The sequence below is a fragment of the Schistocerca serialis genome, chromosome 11, assembly GCF_023864345.2.
Source record: "Schistocerca serialis cubense isolate TAMUIC-IGC-003099 chromosome 11, iqSchSeri2.2, whole genome shotgun sequence".
In the NCBI taxonomy this organism is placed as follows: domain Eukaryota; kingdom Metazoa; phylum Arthropoda; class Insecta; order Orthoptera; family Acrididae; genus Schistocerca; species Schistocerca serialis.
This window is the reverse complement of record NC_064648.1, coordinates 209,457,704-209,480,208: the sequence shown is the minus strand read 5'-3', so window position 1 is coordinate 209,480,208 and position 22,505 is coordinate 209,457,704. Positions and strand designations below refer to the sequence as shown.

Here is a 22,505-nt window from a genome sequence, read left to right as displayed (position 1 = left end):
TAAATTCTAGAACACTTTATGTACCAGTAACTGTAATAATAATAATAATAATAATAATAATACTGAAGTATGGCTATCCTCAATGTTTTACTAATCTAGTTCCTCTTGGGATTACTTTCATTACTGTTTTAGTTTGCTTCCAGCTTGCAAACTGCTTCAGTTGTCAAAGTAATCATTTGGGAGGTTTGAGATCAGAGGGACCCCACCCCTTCTGCAGAGTGCTACTTTTTATTTTTCAGGCATACAGCAAAGCATGCATCAATGCAAATATCCATCCTATACCGTAGTGCTTTGCTACATTCAGTTGATAATTACTTCAGAATTGACAGCTATGAAGAAATTCAGAATTGACAGCTATGAAGAAAATAGTGGAGAGAGATTTACATGAGAGGCATGTCATTAAGCCACGCATTTATCCAATTACACGGGACATGTTACTTCACAGTTGCCTATCACAGTGAAACTACAATAATGTCCCACTAGCTATCTGGTATGGCTGTTTGCTTTGATTTTCTTTGTTACCTGCTTTGATTTTCTTTGTTCTTGTTTTTTATGCATAGGATTATGTGCTGTTACTATTGTTTGTAGGTGTGTTATGTCAGGTTTGAACAGTATCATGTGTAAGTTCATTAAGTATTGTAAGTGGAAAATGTAATCTGACCTTGCATTCTCGGCTATGAGATTGCTGTAAAAAATTGGCTTGACTACACTGGTTGCAGTGTAACTGCAAAGATATACGCAAGAGGGTGCTATGTTGAAAATTTTTGATTATTTGTACGAATATATTCAGTAAATGATTTTTTATGAATTTGGTCTCATTACTTATGGAACGCACCTCGGATGTCAGGGTACAATTGTTGCTGGCTGCTCAATGCAACTGAGTGGAAGTTGCAGAGCAGGACACTGACTGCTGAAGAATAATTTCAGCTGTAGAAAGATTAACACTTACGTGCTGGTTTTTAACAACTGGAGACAAATGCCCTACTCTTAACTACTCCGGGCGCTGATAACCTCGTTGTTGTGCGCCCTAAAACACTAATCATCATCATCATTATCATCATCTTAACTACTCATTTTGCTTTTCACCTTTTCCTGAGCTTTGGCCTCCTTTCTCACTCCCCAGTTTGAATGCAAAAAATGCTAACCAGCACAGATTCCAAAAATATACATCGTATGAAACACAACTTACAATTTTCCACATGACATCATGAAAGCCATGGATCTTGGGAGTCATGTAGATGCAAAATTTTGTGACTTCCGAAAAGCATATCATTCAGCATCACACCCACGCTTATTGTCAAAAGTATGACTGTATGGAGCACCACACAAAATTTTTGACTGTATTGAGGATTTCTTGGTAGGGAGCATACAGGATGTTATTTTCGATGGAGAGTCACAGACAAATGTAAATAAGTAACTTCAGGTTGCCTTACGGATATGTGTTGAGACACTTGCTGTTCATATGGTAGATTAATGACTTTACAGACAATTTAATAATAACCGTAGACTTTTTGTAAGTGGTGTGGTTATCTGTAATGAAGTACTGCTTGAAAAAAGGATGAACAAGTAATCCATCAGATCTTGATAAGATTACAAAGTGACACCAAGATTGACAACTTGTTTTAAATGTTCAGAAATGGTAAATTGTGTACTTCACAAAACAAAAAAATGTAATTTCCTCTGACATCAAAGAGCCACAATTGAAATTCATAAACTTAAACAAATACCTGGCTGTAACAGTTTGTAGGAATATGAAAAGGAAGGATCACATAGGCTCAGTTCCAGGTAAAGGCAGTGCCTGACTTATCATTCATTCATAGGATACTAGGGAAACGCAGTCAATCTACAAAGGAGATCGCTTATAAAATATACATCTGACCCATCCTAGAATTTGCTCAAATGTATGGGACCTGTACCAAATAGGACTAATCGGGGATATTGAATGTACACAAAGAAGGCCAGCGCATTTGTTTAACCAACTGGAGAATGCCATGGAGACATTGAAAAATTTGAAGTGGCAGACACTTGAAGATAAGAAACCAACTACTCCACGAAAGTCTGTTTTCATTGTTTAAAGAAACAGCATTGCATCATGATTCTAGGAATGCACTGCAAACCCCTATATATCAGTCTTTTGGGGATTGTGAGTACAATATTAGAGTATTTCCAGTATGCAGAGAGACATTTAAACTATCATTCTTCCTGCACTCAATATGTGAATAGATTGGGATGAAGCCCTACTGACTGGCGCAATGAGAAGTACATCCACCATGCATATCATATTGGTTAGCAAAGTATGAATGTGGATGTTAACCAAACATGACCAGATGTTGCTCATTTGAGTTTGCCTACCCATTTACATCTGAAAGAATGCTTGTTCACCTGAATTTTGTTCCCTGGTGTTCATTTCAGTATAAACACAGTTTGTAGCCTATTTATATTACTGTGCATGCAAGAAGCAAATTAATACATTTATATGAAATAGATGCAATGGACATCTATAGATCTTACCATCGAGGAATAATATTGGTGACAGCTATTATACAAAACTCACAGATGTGGGGCCTTTGATTCAACAAAATTGTAGCAAGAATAATGAAGAAATTTCTGACTGTACTCACCAGAATGTTGTGGTGAATGCTGCTTCGGGGAATTCATGTCGGGTGGTTCATCGGAGAAGGACACAGACTTCTCAAAAGACACGGATTTGTCTGCAGGAGCACAAGAAATGGAGGGGAGTGACCCCAGGTGTTAGTACATTGACAACACAGACAACACAAAAAGGATGACGAGAGGCATGACAAAGGACTGAAGTCCAAAAGCAAGCAAAGTAAGCAGATGCAAAGCGCAAGCAGAACGTTCTCGACATTCCAGTGGAATACAGTTACCTGTGCACTACATCTTTCACATCTGAGATTAGAAATACGCAGGTGGTACCACTATTTTATCTGTTCTTGTTCCACAGTTTCCAAATTTCTTTATTTGCAATTTAACTTCTCTCTACATGCCAATGCCTCCTTTCACATTGCATCTAGGAAATGCCATGGGACTCTCTTAAAGTTATTACTATAAATGTCAATTTATGACATGCCTTTGGAGTCCCCATATAAATTTGATTTTGTGCCCATTTTTCATGCAGAACTTTGTACTGGCACTGCACAGCAAATTTTCAAATTATTTATAATAAATTTAATGGACACCAAGGACATTTACTGCATGCCACATGGAAGTCTCGCTGTGGCCCAAGAGACAAGTTACATAGTATCAAAACTGTTTGAACAGATATGGGGACAGCGGCAGGGCATCATCTTCTGACTGTGAGAACCTTTCCTATGCATACTGTCATCTCTTACAGGTATAAGAAACTTTCCTTTTTCTATGTTTCTCAAGTGACATGTTCCAAAACATAGTGAGAGGTCATGGACACGATCCAGTGTCAAAAAACTACTAAATCTTATATCCCTTCCTTTGTTGTAGACATTAGTGGTAGATTTACTCTAGCAAAAAACCTAATTTCTATATTACTCTCACTTACAAGTAAAATTGCTCCCTTCTAAATACTCAGATTGTTTGAGTGCATGGCTAGTCTATTCTAGTCATAAATGCATGATTTAAAAGAAGATATGTTTTCATGACCTCTATAGCATAGTGACCATATTTTGTATCTTATGTGCAGATGCTGTTAACTGTAATACTGAACTCTGGAAACTGTATGTCCGTGTCTGTTGTCTATGAGAATAAGAGGGTTTTCATTTAACTTTTCCATAGATGAAACCCAGTTGGAAATCATATAGGCATTAATTTGTATATAGCACTGCCATTTTATAGCTTCAAGCTACAGAAAAAGTTTCCATGCAGTTTGAACAAAAATGTAGATGACAAAAATGCACAGTTAAGCTTTAAACCATGAGCAACATAATATTTAGTGACATGTGACAGACTGCTTAGCTCACATAAAGAAAACTGACAGAACATGGTCAGAGATATTTTGAAGGGACTGGAGTTGGAACTTATATAACAGAGACGATTACACATACTTGGAAGATGAGGTTACACTTTAGGCGGTGTAAATGTCTCACAGTATACATTAGATTTGTCATTACCTTAGACCATATAAAATATGAGAATGTCTGCTAATGTTATTTAATACATGCTTTCAGTTCTTCACCAAGTATCTTACCGAATATTATATCACAATAGGCTGACAAAGAGCAAAATGGTCAAGTACCTGTTACTAAGTCTTCCATGAGGGTCATATTATAGCTGCCATTCTGCAGTATTGTGTAACAGTGTTACACAGATGGTATACTGTAACACGATCATTTCCGTTCAAGAACTTTTAATATACCACAAAAATGTTCACTCATATTTATCGGTTCCTAACCAACTTGTAACCTCTGTACCAGTACAATTTGGCTTACAGGGAAAGGTTTTCTGTAGAGCTCTGCTCAAACTCTTCACTATGCAATGTGCATTGGATTTTACAACCAAAATGCCATCCTTCAAAATGTTGTACGATACATCACTTTTGAGGAAAATTCTTATGAGGTATGCGATGTGGCAGCGCTGTGGGATGGAGAGCTATGTATAGCTAAGGCAAATTATTTTTTAAAAAATGTTAACAGTTGACATCACTTTGCGTACAGAACACATATGTTTAACATTAACAGTTTTGAGAGCGTTCATCTAGGCAGGATAGCCACTGGTGCTGATACATTACAAAAGATACCATCTCACGTTTTTCGACTTTTGAAACTACTATCACAGTGCAGATGGCATACCGTGACACGGGGGAATGTCGAGGCATAGTGATCCGACAACATCCCGAAAGGCATATGGCTGATGACTTGCCCAACATGTTAACCTCCTCTGGGATTACATCAACTTGTGGCGAGACTCATGTAACTAGGTGAAGACACAGCCTTGCACCATCGCCAGTGCATTCCACCGCTGCCAGACAGCAAAACAACTCGGCCCAAAAGACATTATCAATAGACAGGCACGATGATGACCCAGGAGGGAAGAGTTTGTCAACAGAACTCATTAGCCTGCATATTGTGTCAAAGAGCCTCTGCCAGGCAGCTGCCGGCCACACTCCTTGGGATCCAAGGTTTGACGTCACTGGGCTTTTCGTGGGATCCTGGGAATGCAGCAGGCCATCGGTAGGCCATGCCTACCAGACGAGTGCACATATCTGTGTCTCCTGTAGCTCAATACTTCAATATAGAATTGTACTGAAACCCGTCTTGCTGGAACCACCCTCACCTCTGATGGACTTCTTCGCTTGCCAATCAGACTCGAAATGGCTTCGTGGGGGAGCAGCTACTCCACCCCGAAAGACCAAAGAGACACTCCCCCTCCCTTCAACAACAGTCTGTGCGAATGGCCTATTAAAATATGTACTGGTGCCCATAGAAACCATTTTGAACAACAGTTCATGGAAATACTTTCATTCTAAGAGGATACACTGCCCTAGTTACAGTAATATTGAACTTTTATGTGTATAATTTTTTATGTACCACAACCAAAGAGTGATGAATAGTAAGCTTAAGTTCAATAATAAATTCAATTCACATGTAGTAGTAAGGTAAACTTAAGAAATAAATAACAATCATTGGTACTGGCTCAGTTCAAACTCTGACATTTTAGTGGTTGGAACTAATTCAGTGATGAGAACAAGCTGACTTGGTGTGCGCAACTCCTGAGACAAGTGTAAATCACGCTCTCCATCTTAGAGTGTTACCACATTGCACATTTGCCAGACTTTTCTCATAAACAATGGATCATTCAGCATTTTGCAGGAGTATTTTTATTTTAAAATCTAATGCTGTATCTGACAGTTGAAGAGTTCATGTGTTAATTTCGGAACATCCTGTATGTATTTGGGAATACCTGAATGAACATTTGGGAATACCTGAATGAAACTGCAGTCAAAGAAAAAAGATGTTCTACTTACCAGATGGTAAAGTGTCCCCCCTCCCCTGCCACACACACACACACACACACACACACACACACACACACACACACACACACACACAGAGAGAGAGAGAGAGAGAGAGAGAGAGAGAGAGAGAGAGAGAGAGAGAGAGAGAGAGAGAGATATATGCGACACTAATGTGAGACCATTGTTGATGGGACATTAAATGTTACATTTACTTGCTTCTTTTATAACTTTTGAGTTTCCAGTAACATAATTTTCTTTATCTCATGAATAATATGAAAAGCTTGGAGTGAATGGAACTATTGAGGGCTTAAATAGGAATGCCACAAAAATTGTGGGTCAAGAAAGGCTGAGCGGAGTAGCCCGAGAATAAATTAGTTATAAAAGCCACTTTTCTATGTGATGTAAGCTAAGTAGAGACTTTTCCCCAATCTTCAGTGGAAATCAGACTAAATATATATGTAGAATGCATTAGGGGAGACAAGAAAACGAGTGAAGAAAAAATTCAGTGCCCATGATAAGAAATAAAGAACAGATGCACAAAACATGGAAGAGTCCATCACCCATTAAACTACACAAGAAAACATTAATTACAACACAATATTGGGATAAATGAGGGAAAGATGGGTCTGAAGGAATGATTAGTGGCTTATAGAGTCCCTTATTTCCACTGTTGTTGTGCTGGAACTCTGAGGAGACTGACTTATGGGATACATCCCTGTAAAAATGTTGTTAATGGAAAAGAATTAGTTAATTCACACACAAAAACAAAAGAGTGAGCCATATTTCACTATTTCCCCAGCCATTACTTGTCAAAAGCCATGTAAAAATACTAATCCCTCTGGCATGCACAAATCAGAATGGCATCACTGTAATGAGTAGATAATACATACAACAGCAAAACTTTTCTAATAAAAAAATTAGTTTTAATTTTTGCTAGTTATTTGAAATGTTGCATCTGTCAAAACATTTTATATGTACATTTAATTTAGCACATCCACATGCCTTTTTTACAGTATTAAGTGTGTTCAGGAAGTAATAACTGCAGAATGTAATGCCACACTGGTCTTATCTAGGACACTAGGCTTTCTGTTCACACGGGCCGACTTTGTGGTGATACACTCCTGGAAATGGAAAAAAAGAACACATTGACACCGGTGTGTCAGACCCACCATACTTGCTCCGGACACTGCGAGAGGGCTGTACAAGCAATGATCACACGCACGGCACAGCGGACACACCAGGAACCGCGGTGTTGGCCGTCGAATGGCGCTAGCTGCGCAGCATTTGTGCACCGCCGCCGTCAGTGTCAGCCAGTTTGCCGTGGCATACGGAGCTCCATCGCAGTCTTTAACACTGGTAGCATGCCGCGACAGCGTGGACGTGAACCGTATGTGCAGTTGACGGACTTTGAGCGAGGGCGTATAGTGGGCATGCGGGAGGCCGGGTGGACGTACCGCCGAATTGCTCAACACGTGGGGCGTGAGGTCTCCACAGTACATCGATGTTGTCGCCAGTGGTCGGCGGAAGGTGCACGTGCCCGTCGACCTGGGACCGGACCGCAGCGACGCACGGATGCACGCCAAGACCGTAGGATCCTACACAGTGCCGTAGGGGACCGCACCGCCACTTCCCAGCAAATTAGGGACACTGTTGCTCCTGGGGTATCGGTGAGGACCATTCGCAACCGTCTCCATGAAGCTGGGCTACGGTCCCGCACACCGTTAGGCCGTCTTCCGCTCACGCCCCAACATCGTGCAGCCCGCCTCCAGTGGTGTCGCGACAGGCGTGAATGGAGGGACGAATGGAGACGTGTCGTCTTCAGCGATGAGAGTCGCTTCTGCCTTGGTGCCAATGATGGTCATATGCGTGTTTGGCGCCGTGCAGGTGAGCGCCACAATCAGGACTGCATACGACCGAGGCACACAGGGCCAACACCCGGCATCATGGTGTGGGGAGCGATCTCCTACACTGGCCGTACACCACTGGTGATCATCGAGAGGACACTGAATAGTGCACGGTACATCCAAACCGTCATCGAACCCATCGTTCTACCATTCCTAGACCGGCAAGGGAACTTGCTGTTCCAACAGGACAATGCACGTCCGCATGTATCCCGTGCCACCCAACGTGCTCTAGAAGGTGTAAGTCAACTACCCTGGCCAGCAAGATCTCCGGATCTGTCCCCCATTGAGCATGTTTGGGACTGGATGAAGCGTCGTCTCACGCGGTCTGCACGTCCAGCACGAACGCTGGTCCATCTGAGGCGCCAGGTGGAAATGGCATGGCAAGCCGTTCCACAGGACTACATCCAGCATCTCTACGATCGTCTCCATGGGAGAATAGCAGCCTGCATTGCTGCGAAAGGTGGATATACACTGTACTAGTGCCGACATTGTGCATGCTCTGTTGCCTGTGTCTATGTGCCTGTGGTTCTGTCAGTGTGATCATGTGATGTATCTGACCCCAGGAATGTGTCAATAAAGTTTCCCCTTCCTGGGACAATGAATTCACGGTGTTCTTATTTCAATTTCCAGGAGTGTATTATTTTCCCTCTCTTCTGCAGATACATCACTAAACATATTTCACTTGTCTCACTGGACAAAGCTCTACACTGATGATAGCCAGCTGAGTTGATGTTTGAATTAAACTACTGCATTGGACTATCTTCTAGTTCACTGAAACACATTAGGCCTCCACTCTTTTTTGTTTATCTTTGCAGTCATCTTGGCCTTCAGTTTTAAAATGTTTTGATATGGCAGTTACTGAATCAATGAATGGAAGGTGAGATATGTTGCAATAAATCTGATTATTGCACTTTATTTATCTATTGTGTGCTCCAGTTCCATGTTTGGTGATATAAATACATTGAGGGGTGTATATATATATATATATATATATATATATATATATATATATATATATATATATATATATAAAAAACAAAGATGATGTGACTTACCAAACGAAAGTGCTGGCACGTCGATAGACACACAAACAAACACAAACATACACACAAAATTCAAGCTTTCGCAACAGACTGTTGCCTCATCAGGAAAGAGCGAAGGAGAGGGAAAGACGAAAGGATGTGGGTTTTAAGGGAGAGGGTAAGGAGTCATTCCAATCCCGGGAGCGGAAAGACTTACTTTAGGGGGAAAAAAGGACAGGTATACACTCGCACACACACTCATATCCATCCGCACATACACAGACGCAAGCAGACATTTTAAAACCCACATCCTTTCGTCTTTCCCTCTCCTTCCCTCTTTCCTGATGAGGCAACAGTTTGTTGCGAAAGCTTGAATTTTGTGTGTATGTTTGTGTTTGTTTGTGTGTCTATCGACGTGCCAGCGCTTTTGTTTGGTAAGTCACATCATCTTTGTTTTTAGGTATATTTTTCCCATGTGGAATGTTTCCCTCTATTAATATATGAAGCCAATGGCTACACTTCTGATTATAACTGCGTCTGCTGTGACAATTAAGTCCACAACTCTTAGACTGCATAAGAAATGTGGAACAACAGGTGGCACAAGGAAGAATTACAGAAACACCCTTCTAGGATTGTAAGAAATGGAATGAGAAAATCTTAATTTTGCGATTTTGATGGTAAGAATGTTAATAATTATAGAGATAAGAACGTAAATAATTTCAGAGACAGCCACATCTTATGTAGCAGTATTTCAGCTGGCTTATACCATCAGTTTGGCAAGAATGCCATTGAACTCGATTTTCGGTTGGAAAGCAGGAGTGGGGAGGTGATATTGACGTATGTTATGGACTGAAGCTTTCTCTTATGCACTATATAACTTTCTGAACACACTTGCTTTTTAATTTTACGTAACTGTATTAATATATACATTTAAACCACTACAGAGTACAAATGTACCTTTAAAATTAAATTAATATCACCACAAACATCTTTTTAGTGTATGCACATTTCAGAAATAGAGAAGCTATTGCAATCTCTAAAAAATGAAAGTGAAAATTAGAGCTACAGACTAAGCTAAAGGCAGAAAACACAATTTCACATTACAGAAATGTAAGATGACCTCTTAACCAGCAGCAACACATGAACGGATATTCTGAGTCTAAAGACTAAATAGAGAAAGATTCAATGAATAAGGAGTGCAGGGCAAGAGAGAGTGTTGGCAATGGTATTGCTACAAGTCAATTCACTATTTACATTACTTCCACCTATTAACACACTTGCTGAAAATCTCCCAATATGGATATCCCTTCTTTAATCATTACCCTCTACTATTCCATTTGTTTGTTTTTCAGTTTTTTCTGGAATTTAAGAATGGAATAAGTGAAGACAACCACTCACCATGAAGGATGAGGCACTGAAAATGAATAACCAAATAAACCAGAAGTTTAACATGTAGCTTGACGTACAAACAGGCATTCTTCTTCAAATGGCAAGGCGTATGCGCTTGTGCGTGCGTGCGCGCCGACGCACCCACCCACCCTCCCACCCACCCACCCACCCACCCACACACACACACACACATTCCAGACCACAGTGCTTCAATGAAGTATCTGAGTGTAGTTTTGTGTGCCTTATGTATAGGATTGTCTTTACTCATTTCATCTCTTTTATTCCACCCAAGAGTTCTCATTATAATATTAAAGATCAGAATTTAATTATTATTTTAATTTTACCCTTTTTACTGAACAAGAGGTTGTAGTTCTACCAAGATTACACACAATGGAATTTTGGGAGATCATACTCTCATCATCAGCCAAAACCAATAGAATGCTCTCACAAACACAAGATGAATAAAACTGAATGAAATCTAGCATAATATCTTATGGTGTGACAGGATTGATATTATTCACTCTTATTCATGTAGTTTGAATTTTTTGAATGATTGCACACTGCTTGTAACCATCAATTTTAGGTTTATAAAAAATTGATTGTGACAGGTGGTATGGAATCATTCAAGAAATTCTTAACATCTATAGATCCCAAGTTCAAATAAAACCATTCTGTAAGTTTGTAAGATTCTTGTACAAGTTTTGCCTGGTGGTGGGAGCATGACCTCTCAAAATGTATGTAATTACATGATTAGTATCACTGAACATTGTGGCTGAAGCCGACAGATAACTTAAAAAAATATATAATAATGATTATGTTCAGTTTTCCAGTAAGGTTAACTAATATGACATCCTCTGGTCTGCAGCCCACAAGGTCTGTCTAAAAGGTGCCACATTTTCAGAAGATTACTCCTTGTTCATCTTCTAAGTTGGAGGTGTATGAGAAAAGTTCTAGTTCTGATAACTGGCAAAGTCCCATGTGTTGCTGCTTATTGTTCAGGAGATGAAATCAGTCTTTTTATCTGTCACTGTAATAATTTATTTGTGTAAAATGAAGAATTATGGAATGAAACCTTGTAGCTTATTATTATTTGACATGCCCTGCCCAGCTTTTTAATATAGAGAAAAGGAAATGCCAGAACTACAAATATCAATACTATCACTAACAGAAACACATAACTAACTATTCTATTGTAAGTTCTAATAAATGTTTTCTAATGTCTAAATCATAAACAAAAATATTTCACAACTTCTTTTGCAGTTCAGCACTTATTCGCAAAACTTGGTAAATAGACCTGGGTAAGGTTTTTTTAGAAATTTTATTTTGAAAGTTTAAGTTTCTTTGTTTAATTTGTATTTGCATTAAACCATGTATCTTAGTCCCTGAAAATTAAAGGAAAAGAAAGTTACACAGATACAAGAAGAATATTGATAAATAAAAGTTCATCTCAGAATTTCTGTAAAGAAAAAAAAAATACATCCATGCATTGTAGGAATGTTCTTCCGCAATGTGAATTTGCAGGAAAAGCAAGACATCCACTTAAAAATGTTTAATTTGACAAATGAAATATGCATACGCGCAAACCGCATCTTCATGCAGGAAAAAAATGCAGAAAACAATCTTCCAAACAAACGAACACATTTTGTGCAACTTTCATGGTGCTTGTATTATGAACCTAATGTTTTCCCTTAGAAATGACAGTCACTTGTTTCTCAGTCTTATTAATGCAACAGAAATCCTTGCCCATACCCTCACCCCCAACCTCCCTCAATCCACCAAGCTGCTGACAATATGGGGTCCATATTACATTATAAGGTAGATACATTTCAAATTTGCTGCGAATTGTCTCCAGAATTGTGACAAACCTAGGCAGTTTATGACAAAGGTCACATTTTAGTAAACTGTGTTTCATCTACCATCAACATGTTAGGCTTGGGCAAACTGTGCCTGCACAGGTGCTCTAAACAACATAAGAACCCACTGTTTTTCTCCAATACTTATATATTCTGGAACATAGGTAAGGAAACAAGAGCAGGTGAATGAGGATGGAGGGGGGAGGGTGTGGGGTGGGGAATGGAGGGAGGGGGAGGGGCAAGTATCACAGCACTGCTTCAACACTACCCCCTTTTCCTCATGAAACACATTTCTATATAAGGCATTACTAATAAATATACTCATCCAAGATTACAAAAGAAAGGAAATGAAGAGTAGTAGCTTGCTTTTTCAACTTCAGCTGTAGTGTATGATAGTAAATTCGTTGCCCCATATCAACTGCTAATGCCACAAATTTTCTTTTGGCGTAAGTATTGTTTATGTTGAACATTCACGAGAGGTTAAAACACTGGACGAGGACTCTCCAAAAATGAGAGATTTCAGTACAACAAGCAGGGACACAGTGGAACTCACATTGTCAAATTTCTTCACTGTAACAAGGACTAGTTCTGAAGGATTAGCTAGAGAGACTTTTCAGAGAAAAATAAAATAGTTGTTGAAACAAAACTTCTGGCGATACTGTTACCAGGGCAACTTACTGATCACTTGCCCTCTTTGGTTTTCTTCATTTTATAGGATTTTTAGGTGGTGCCCAGACATCAGTTTCTTAAAGTATTATGATACAATTAAAAATACTCTTCGAATAATTGTTGCTGAAGATTTTAATATTACCAAGTGCTGTAAGTACAAAACATTTCAAGCTTATTGATGTTGTTGTTGTTGTGGTCTTCAGTCCTGAGACTGGTTTGATGCAGCTCTCCATGCTACTCTATCCTGTGCAAGCTTCTTCATCTCCCAGTACCTACTGCAACCTACATCCTTCTGAATCTGCTTGGTGTTTTCATCTCTTGGTCTCCCTCTACAATTTTTACCCTCCACGCTGCCCTTGATGCCTCAGAACATGTCCTACCAACCGATCCCTTCTTCTAGTCAAGTTGTGCCACAAACTTCTCTTCTCCACAATCCTATTCAACACCTCCTCATTAGTTACGTTATCTACCCATCTAATCTTCAGCATTCTTCTGTAGCACCACATTTCGAAAGCTTCTATTCTCTTCTTGTCTAAACTATTTATCGTCCGTGTTTCACTTCCATACATGGCTACACTCCATACAAATACTTTCAGAAAGGACTTCCTGACACTTAAATCTATACTCGATGTTAACAAATTTCTCTTCTTCAGAAACGCTTTCCTTCCCATCGCCAGTCTACATTTTATATCCTCTCTACTTCAACCATCATCAGTTATTTTGCTCCCCAAATAGCTAAACTCCTTTACTACTTTAAGTGTCTCATTTCCTAATCTAATACACTCAGCTTATTGATATAATTGTGGTAACTGAATATGTACTGTGAAAGTCTTGTAATTGTGAAGACAGTGGTTTGATTGTTGCTAGAAGAAACTTTCTTTACTTTCATTTGAATCTCACATTCAAATAAAATCTTCTTGGTTTTCAAGAGGCGTCAGTTTGAATAAAATACACGAGCTTTCGATCACTATCAGTTCCACCACCATTGTCATCAGGAGTAAAAACTATTGACTGCCATAGCTGGCATGGTTTTCCACATATATAGCTATGATTGCAGCCTCTGGCAACTAGCAGAGAGAGTCAAAAATTATGTGTGCACGAATTGGGCAGTTCGTAGCATATCCAGCCCACTGTGGCCTGAGTGACACCAAGTAATGTGAGGCGCCAGTGCCACATTTGAAACTGCTGCTCCTGTTTCCCTACAATCATCAACCATCTGTCTTTGCTTGATTTTGATATCAGATACGTCTGGGGGTTCAAGCTGTGCCAATACATGGCGTACAGGTCACGGTAAACAGTGTTGCAGTCACAGACACCTTTATTGCTTCTGTGCGGTCGCATATTCACGTGACACCGTACCTGTATTCGTCCACGGATGGGTACTTAGGTTGCTGCTTAGACCCTCGATTGCGAATTCTAATCTGAGCTCCAGACTGACTGTCAACCGCCGACAAGTCACCTCTTCAGACCTCAATGCCCACTGCTGCCACTACCTGTCAGACAGTGCCTGCCTTCGCCAGGGTCATCAGCTGATGGATGTCCGTCAGTCACTACTGAAGACCGAACTTGCATTTTGACAGCCGATGAGTTCGCAGCCATGTGGTACAGTGCTGCCTACGACCATCAGCACCTCCCGACTCTTCACCACTACTGACGATTGTGGACTTCGTCACAGGGGGCACCTGCTACGCAATGTCACAGACGGACCTTTCAGTTCTACTCGGGTGTGGACCTTTGTCTTCTAGAGCTGTATTATTGAGTTTAGTTCATGGTCAATAAACAAACAGTTGTTACTGCAATGTGTGATTTCCATCACTACCTGTTACACCGCTTGGCTGGAGGGTATAACATTTATTAAACAATATATTTCAGTATTTGTCTTAAACATTTCTATTTATTAGTATTTATGGAATTTAAATAAAAGTAAAAAAGGTGTCACTAGGAAGATTTTCCAATTACAAGACTTTTATGATACTCATTCAGTTATCAGCAATTATACTGGGAACTCGAAATTTTTGTACTTAACATTGCTTTGAAATAGTTTGATCTCCAAAGACAATTCTTTTAGGCTTTTTGATAACTGTATTGTACTGCTTTAGGAAATTGATGTCTGGGCACTGATGTTCAGATTCAATACCAATGAAGAAAATCAAAGTGGGCCAGCGAACAAGATCGCATTGTAATTGCAGCAGTTATTGTGGGAAAAGATCATTACATACAATAATACTGATGAACCTTACTGGGAGAAAGTGTTTTTCTACATACGTCTTGTCATCGCTAGTGATTTCCTAATTAGTGACAGCGAAACAGAAGGCTCAGAGAGCGGTTTCATCTTGGAATCAACTGTAGCAGTAACTCCATCTTTTATTTATCTCAATCAGCACTAGACCCAAATCAAAAGTGTAGTGAGATAATGTTTTGCGGCCAACAAACTTGAGTTCATCTGTTTCTGCATCTACATGGATGCTCTGCAAACCACATTTAAGTGCGTGGCAGAGGGAGTTTATGATTGCTCATCTGTTACAAATGCCCTTCAGCCATCTACTGGTCAGCAGCAAACAATTCATATTAGGGAAATTGAAGCCTGTCGGTTCATCCCTCCCCCCTGCTTGCTCTCCCCATCCTCCCACCTCCCTCCCACACACACTTTTTGTTTCTTTTCTTCACAAGAACTGTGTGACGAGACTGACTGTGACTGTCATTTTACACTTCTGCATAACAGGAAAGCTGCACAAAATGTGCCGACTTCTAGGAAAGCTCGGAGGCATTTCCTAGCAAAATTTCTCCTAACCTTTTCCTAGTTTTGGCGGCTTCGTATCACTCCTTAGGTAAGAATCATCTGAAATGACAACAACATGGAAAACGGTTAACACTTTCAGAGCAGCAGAAGTTAAAACTCGAGAAACTGAGAGTAACTGGAAGTAAGGACATGATTGAGAGGTTCCTAGTGCACATGAACAGCTATTACTGATGCATCAGAATTACCTGTTGCTGACTGAATTGAGAAATATATTCTCTTCTCAGCACTGGAGAAGATACTATAGCATAGTTGCAAAGTTACAGTTTAAAATGATAGAAGGAAAAGATTAAATAAAGAATAGTAGTAAGTTCAGAGGATTTAAAAGGATCACACACTGTAACCTAATAAAAACAGTAAAGAATAACTTAAATGTATCTACTTCACAAAAACAATAGAAGATAACACAATAAAAGCCATACGGACAAAGTACGAAAAACAACAACACAGTTCTCTGTGATGACAAAGACAGATAAAAATTGGGTTTTCCCAGTCCTCTGCAGAAGTAGTGAGCCCCACTTCGGGTGTTTATTTCCTGCTTTTCTTGCATTAACATGAATCCTGGCCTTAAGTAACAACTTTGGAATGTGGCTCACAGTTTTGTGCAATCTCTTTTGATGCTACAATACCACTTTAACAGTTTGTGTGTCAGTGCCACTGCTTATTTCTTCAAGAATACAAATAATGGAAGCTGTACAGGTAATTCACTGTATAGTTGAGGCATTGGGTGCTTGACAGCCATATAAAAATTTAAAACATTGCTAAGCATAGAAGCAATGTCCTTTTGAGCTAGTAAACAAAACATGCACACACACTTGATTGGTTTCATTGTCCCGGTTGACTGCAATATCCATGAAAAGCTGGTTTTCCCGAACCTCTGACACCTGCACTGACCAGCTTGATTGTGGTGAGGGGTTTTGCTGAGTAAAGAGGGAGAGGGTTGGAGGAAAGAGTTCTTGGGAAGGAATTTCTCCAAAACCTCAGGAAATTTTTTCTGTCTTGTTTATGTGCCTGTGGGTCACTCAACTTTTCAGGGAGTGATCACCTACACTTCTTCCATTATTTGTATTCCACCCAGAAATTTCCTGTATCATATTAAATTTGAAAGCTCTTATCACAAGGGTGAGTAGATCCCATTCCAGATCTTAACACAAACATGCCTGTAAATCTTGACATTAGTAACTAGTCAAGTTAGCCACTAGCCCATGAAGGCTCAATGAGACAGAATAATGCTATAAATGAAGAGCCAAACACTAGGGAGCAGAAAAATAAAAACATACAGAAAACATGACAACAGGGAATTTGTTAGTTAAGCAAGGAAAGAAACAAGTTTGCACATGAAGTTACACATGAGGATCTATTGCTTTGTGAGATTTGAATGTCTCACAGCAGGAATGCCATTTGGTTCCTATGGGACACCTCATAGATCTGAGCATGCATGAAACAGCTCAGCTTTCACATTCTTCTTGGGTTTCCAGACATTTCTTGTTTAAAAATATACAGAACTCCAAAATAAATCACTGCCATTGTTGCACACATGCAAGAGTACAACTGTCAGCCTAAACTAATAATATTTCAAGCTACACTTTCTAAGTGAAAACATAGCAGCAAGAACCTATCGGAAACCCAAGGGTACTGAAAAATAGCCATTATCCATCTTGATTGCAACAAAGAGCTTCAGAATTTTTTAATGTTAAAATCATTTTGCCATCTTTGGCTTCCTACATTTTTTGAAATGGATGTTTATTTATTCACTTTTACATTATCAGCTAATTTTGGCATGCACCCATTATCAGGTGATTAAAATATGAAAGCTCCATCTACGCATCACCGTCATTGGAATAACATGGAATTGCAAACAAATTTCAAGTACTGCATCGTTGACAACATAAATTGAGCCATCACTGTAGTGAATATGGCTAGCACACATTGTGTTAGTGACAAAAAAGTGATAAATGGTCACTTTTCCTTATATACACTCCTATCTTACTCCAGTGGTGTGAAGTGTGAATGGAGCATTGCATTTTTAGTTCTTGATCATGATGATGCATTGAAATCGCTTGATAGGCACAGCTAACTATTAAAGAAATATTACTTTTAAACTTTCCAAACAGTTGAAAGTGGTAAAACAGCTTCAAAAAGTTTTATCTTTAGAACTATGTGTCTGTGCTGGAAATAGCACATGAAAATATGCTCACGTAATTGAGCACGTCAGAAATGAAGCGAATGATGTGCTATCTCAAACAATCAAAATACAGTGTGCTGTTTCCAGTATAAGGTTATACATATGTCTGAAAATAATAATACCATTCCAGGATTGGTAATTCTTGTACACATTGTTGCACTCAACATAAATAGAAGAGTAATAATGAATGCAGTTTCTGCACTCTCTATCTTGCTATATTATTGTTTGCCAAACACTTGATATGTGGAGAAAAATCTTAATGTCCATCTGTTACAATGTCATGTGCTTTTTGACTTGCAAGGGGATATTGGCAAGAATCAGTTTTGAGCATCTCCAAATATTGAACAGAACAATTTGTTTTAAATGTATCCATGGCCTCTACAAAGTTGTTAAGTGGAATCGCTTTTGTTTTCTTTGTTTATCTGTAGTAATTAAATGTCTGTATGAGCTACGCAAGCAGCTGCCATTTTCAAGAGATCAGTATGTGCATGTAACTCAGAAACATGCATACGTAATGTGCTAGGTGCATCTGCACTTAGATGTATCAGGTTTCCACACATATTCTGAAGCTGATTTAATAGTAAACATTGCACTCCATAACGTATAACCAGATGTTGGTGAAGTAACATTCATACAAGTCAGCCTTGGGGAAGATCAGCTCGGATTCAGGCAAAATTTTGGAATACATGTAACGGTACTGACTGTATAACTTATATTAGGAGATAGACCGAAGAAAGGCAGACCTGCATTTATAGCATTTGTAGACATAGAAAACGTTTTTGCCAGTGTTAACTGGAGTACGTTCTTTGACACTTTGAAGTTTTCAGAGATAAAATACATGGAGCAAGAGGTTATCTGCAACCTGTACAGAAAACAGACTGCAGATATAAGAATCAAAGGATATTAAGTGGAATAAGACAATGTTGTTGTCTATTTCCCACGATATTCAAAATGTACACTGCGTGAGTAGTACACTGGACTGAGGAGAGGTTTGGGAAAGGAATTAAAGGTTAGGGAGAAGAAATAAAAACTTAAAGGTTTCCCAATGACACTGATTCTCTCAGAGGCTGCAAAGGGCTTGGAAGCTGAATGGTGTGAATGATGTCTTGAAAAAGAGTTTAGAAAACAAACACCAGCATAAGTGAAAGGAGTACAATGGGATGCAGTCAAATCAGGTGATACTGAAAGAATTAGGAAATGAGATACTAACAGCAGTAGATGAGTTTTGTTACCTGGATAGCAAAGTAACTGACAATGGCAAAAGTAAAGCGTACAAAATTCCCACTGGCAACAGAAAGAAGCTTTTGTAAAAAAAGGAAATATATTGACATCCAACATGAATTTAAGTGTGATCCGAGGCTTTCCTGGCACTTCTATAATTCCATGCTGCTTCTATAATTCCCGGGTGAACAAACCCGACTGTCTAAAGTTGACAATATCTCAACAGGCAACTGTTCTGCCATCATCAGGTGGTGCTGACAGCCTCGCAATATTTGTACCTGGCAGCCCAGAGTGCAAACGTTGCTGGAGCCACACTGTGCTCGATGGTGAGGCTGCATGTAACTGCGATGGCGAAGGGAAGAGGCTCAGTTGCCACCTCCCCTCCAACCCTGTCGCATCTCACTCCCAGGTTTCACATTTTGCATTGATGGAGCCTGGTATTGTCGCCTACGCCTTACTCAATTGGAAGCCATTGTCCCTGTTGGTAAAATTACCAGTCACACCCATTTCAACTGCTTCTTTGAAAACGCAGTCCCACAATTTATCGGTGGTAGGCACAATTTCGTTTGTTGGTAATTCATTATATGTCCATTTTCAGTGCAGTGTGCTGCTGTTGTAGACTTGTTGGGCTGCAATAAGCAGGTGTTTTCTATACACCGATCTTCAATTACACAGACTGTTTGTCCAGTATAAGTTTTTTCACATTCACACAGAACTTAGTGCAACCCTGCATTTTTGGGATCTGGGTCATCCGTCCCTAATGAAGGCTCTTACTTTTCCTGGTGGGTGGGAAACTGGCATTATGTGGTGTTTTCGTAGCAGTCTGGCAGTGGTTTCTACATACTCTGCAAGCCACCTAATGGTGTGTGGCGGAGGGTACCTTTGGTACCACTATCTGATCCCTCCAATTCTGTTCCACTCGTGAATAGTGTGTGGGAAGAACGATTGTCGGTAAGCCTCTGAATGGCTCTAATTTCTCGAATTCTCACATCGTGGTCATTACGCGAGATGTATGTGGGAAGAAGTAATATGTTGTCTGACCAAAATTTCACATCATCTCTCTTGTAAAGTCTGCCAGTCGAGTTTGTTTAGCATCTCCATCACATTCTCTCACCATCTAAACGATCCCGTGATCAAACGCGCTGCTCTTCGCTGGATCTTCTCTCTCTCCTCTATCAGTCCTACTTTACAGGGATCCCACACAGATGGACAATACTCAATAATCGGATGAACAAGCACCTTATAAGCCACTTCTTTCGTGGATGAGTTACATTTCCTTAAGATTCTTCCAATGAATCTGAGTCTTGTGTCTGCTTTTCCAACTATCTGTTTTATATGGTCATTCCACGTAAGGTCGCTTTGGATAGTTACGCCTAGATATTTTATGGCTTTCATGCCATTTGATGGCAATATATCATCAGAAATTGGCATACAACTGTGAAAACAGCAGTTCTCTGCCTCCCAAGTCTGCAATAGCAGAACACTGTACTGAAAATGAGCATAAGATGTATTACACAAGTCGTTGCTGCCAATGATAAAATAAACCAGCAATTGAAATTGGTGCAACTGAAAATTTAACCAACAGGGACTTTGTCTTCCAACTGAGCAAGGCACAGGAGCCAATACTAAGCAAAACGTGACACTTGGATGTGAGGTGTGACAGGGGTGGAGTGCAGAAGGCAACTGAGATTCTCCTCTCCACTGTCGCAGCTGCACATAGCTCTGCCAGCGAGCACGGTGCAGTGTCAGCGGGGTCTGAACTATGGACCGACAGATATAAGTACTGAAAGCCCACAATGATTGTCCACCAAAATATTGTGGATTTTTGACAACTGGACCCAGCAGTACCCCTGAGAACTATGGAAGCACAAATTTAAGTCCTAGGAAATCTTGTCTGAAAGTATTTGGAGGGTAATCTCATATGGAAGTGAATCGTGGACGATAAACAGTGCAGACAAGAGGAGAGTAGAAGCTTCTGAAATGTTATGTTACAGAATAGAGATGGACAAACTCGTTCATCTTTGGGAACTAGTTCACTGGTGAACGATCTTTTTTGAGAACCATACATTTTTACTCATTCACTGTTCATTTGTGCAGGGTATATGATTCTTATGAAAAATTGAAAATTAGTAGAATAGGTGACTGAAGATGGAAGGTGCCAAGAGGGGCACTTGTCTCCCCCCTGGAGTACAGAACTTTTATTCATTACAGAATTCTCACACACTTGTAGAAGTAATTTTCGTGATTCTGCAGAACCTCTCGTTTAGTCAACTGTAGTGTTAGGTGGCTGATCACAGTGAAATAATATGAGTACAGACTGCTCGCCAACCGTTGACCACTATGAGCAGAATAGATAAACATGTAATAATTAGGAAGTAAAGAAATAACAAATAAGCTAATGCAAACAACAACTTCAAAGCAATAGATGACGATTGGTGTGCGACAGTGACCAGTTGAGTACTCGGGGCTGATTTTTGTGCGCCACCCTGTACCAGTGAAAAAATATTATAGAAGTCACCACATTCTCTTTACAAAATGTGACACCAGACACTCGATTATGGAGCACGGGCTTCGTTCAGTTGTAAATCGGTCCGCCTTCCATAACAATGAACTTGCTGTTTTACCTTGGATCAAAAAAAGGCAGAAAATGACCACTAGTGTGTGCCACGCCGACTTCCTTTGCATGTGTAATAACATGCCTTTTTATAGGTATGTCTTCTGCCGTTTATCAAAACAGTGAAGTAAGCTGATATGCCCTTTTGTTACCTGAAAATATGTATATATTACATACCTTGTAATTTTTGTAATTATAAGATACATTTTAATTACCGGTCGTGGACGCTGAATACAATATGAAAAGAACCAGAAGTTCAGAGTACAAAAAATGTTTGAAATATATCTATAATGGGCGTGTGCAGTCAACAAAACAAACAACTACTCAATATTGAACTAACTAGGAGCAGTCAGCAGTGGACGAGGGAGACCGAGACCGAGACATAGATGGGAATGGGACCGAGGCTGGAATGAGGCCGGCTGACTTGCCATTGCGGGAACGAGACCGACCATTTCCTGTTCCCGGGAACTATAAGTAGAAAGCCACGACCAAAGTGAGTTATGAAAGACTGTTCCTTAGAATTTGTTCCTCACTCCTTCCGTTCATCTTGGTGAACCGTTCCCTCGGACCCATTCATTTGCGAATGATCCATCTCTATTACAGAAGAGTACTGGAGATTAGATGGGTAGCTTGAGTAACTAGAAGAAGGGGGCAGGGGGGAGGGTGCTTTATGCCATAAGTAGACAAGTGGAAGGGATAGACTGATAGGGCAGATCCTACTAATGAAGGGAAATGTGAGTGGGAAGGGAGAGGGGGAGGGGCATTGTGGAGGGAGAGACCTATGCTTGACTGCAGTAAGTCACAACATCACTCTTTACTTCTAAATCAGCTTCTGAACATGCATGGGCTGATATTTGTGTACAGATGCAAATATAAGGCTGCAGCTACAGTGGCACCAATATGA

General features: G+C 39.9%; 1 protein-coding gene across 1 annotated transcript in view; it reads right to left on the bottom strand.

Annotated features, from left to right (window-relative positions):
* Positions 1-22,505, bottom strand: part of LOC126426708 (coiled-coil domain-containing protein AGAP005037-like) — a 250,976-nt gene that overhangs the window by 131,661 nt on the left and 96,810 nt on the right. Inside the window, exons 5-6 of the mRNA XM_050088630.1 lie at positions 15,576-15,623; positions 2,622-2,711 (exon numbers count right to left, since the gene is read on the bottom strand). Of these exons, the coding sequence (XP_049944587.1) occupies positions 2,622-2,711; positions 15,576-15,623 (138 nt within the window). The remainder of the gene's footprint in view (positions 1-2,621; positions 2,712-15,575; positions 15,624-22,505) is intronic.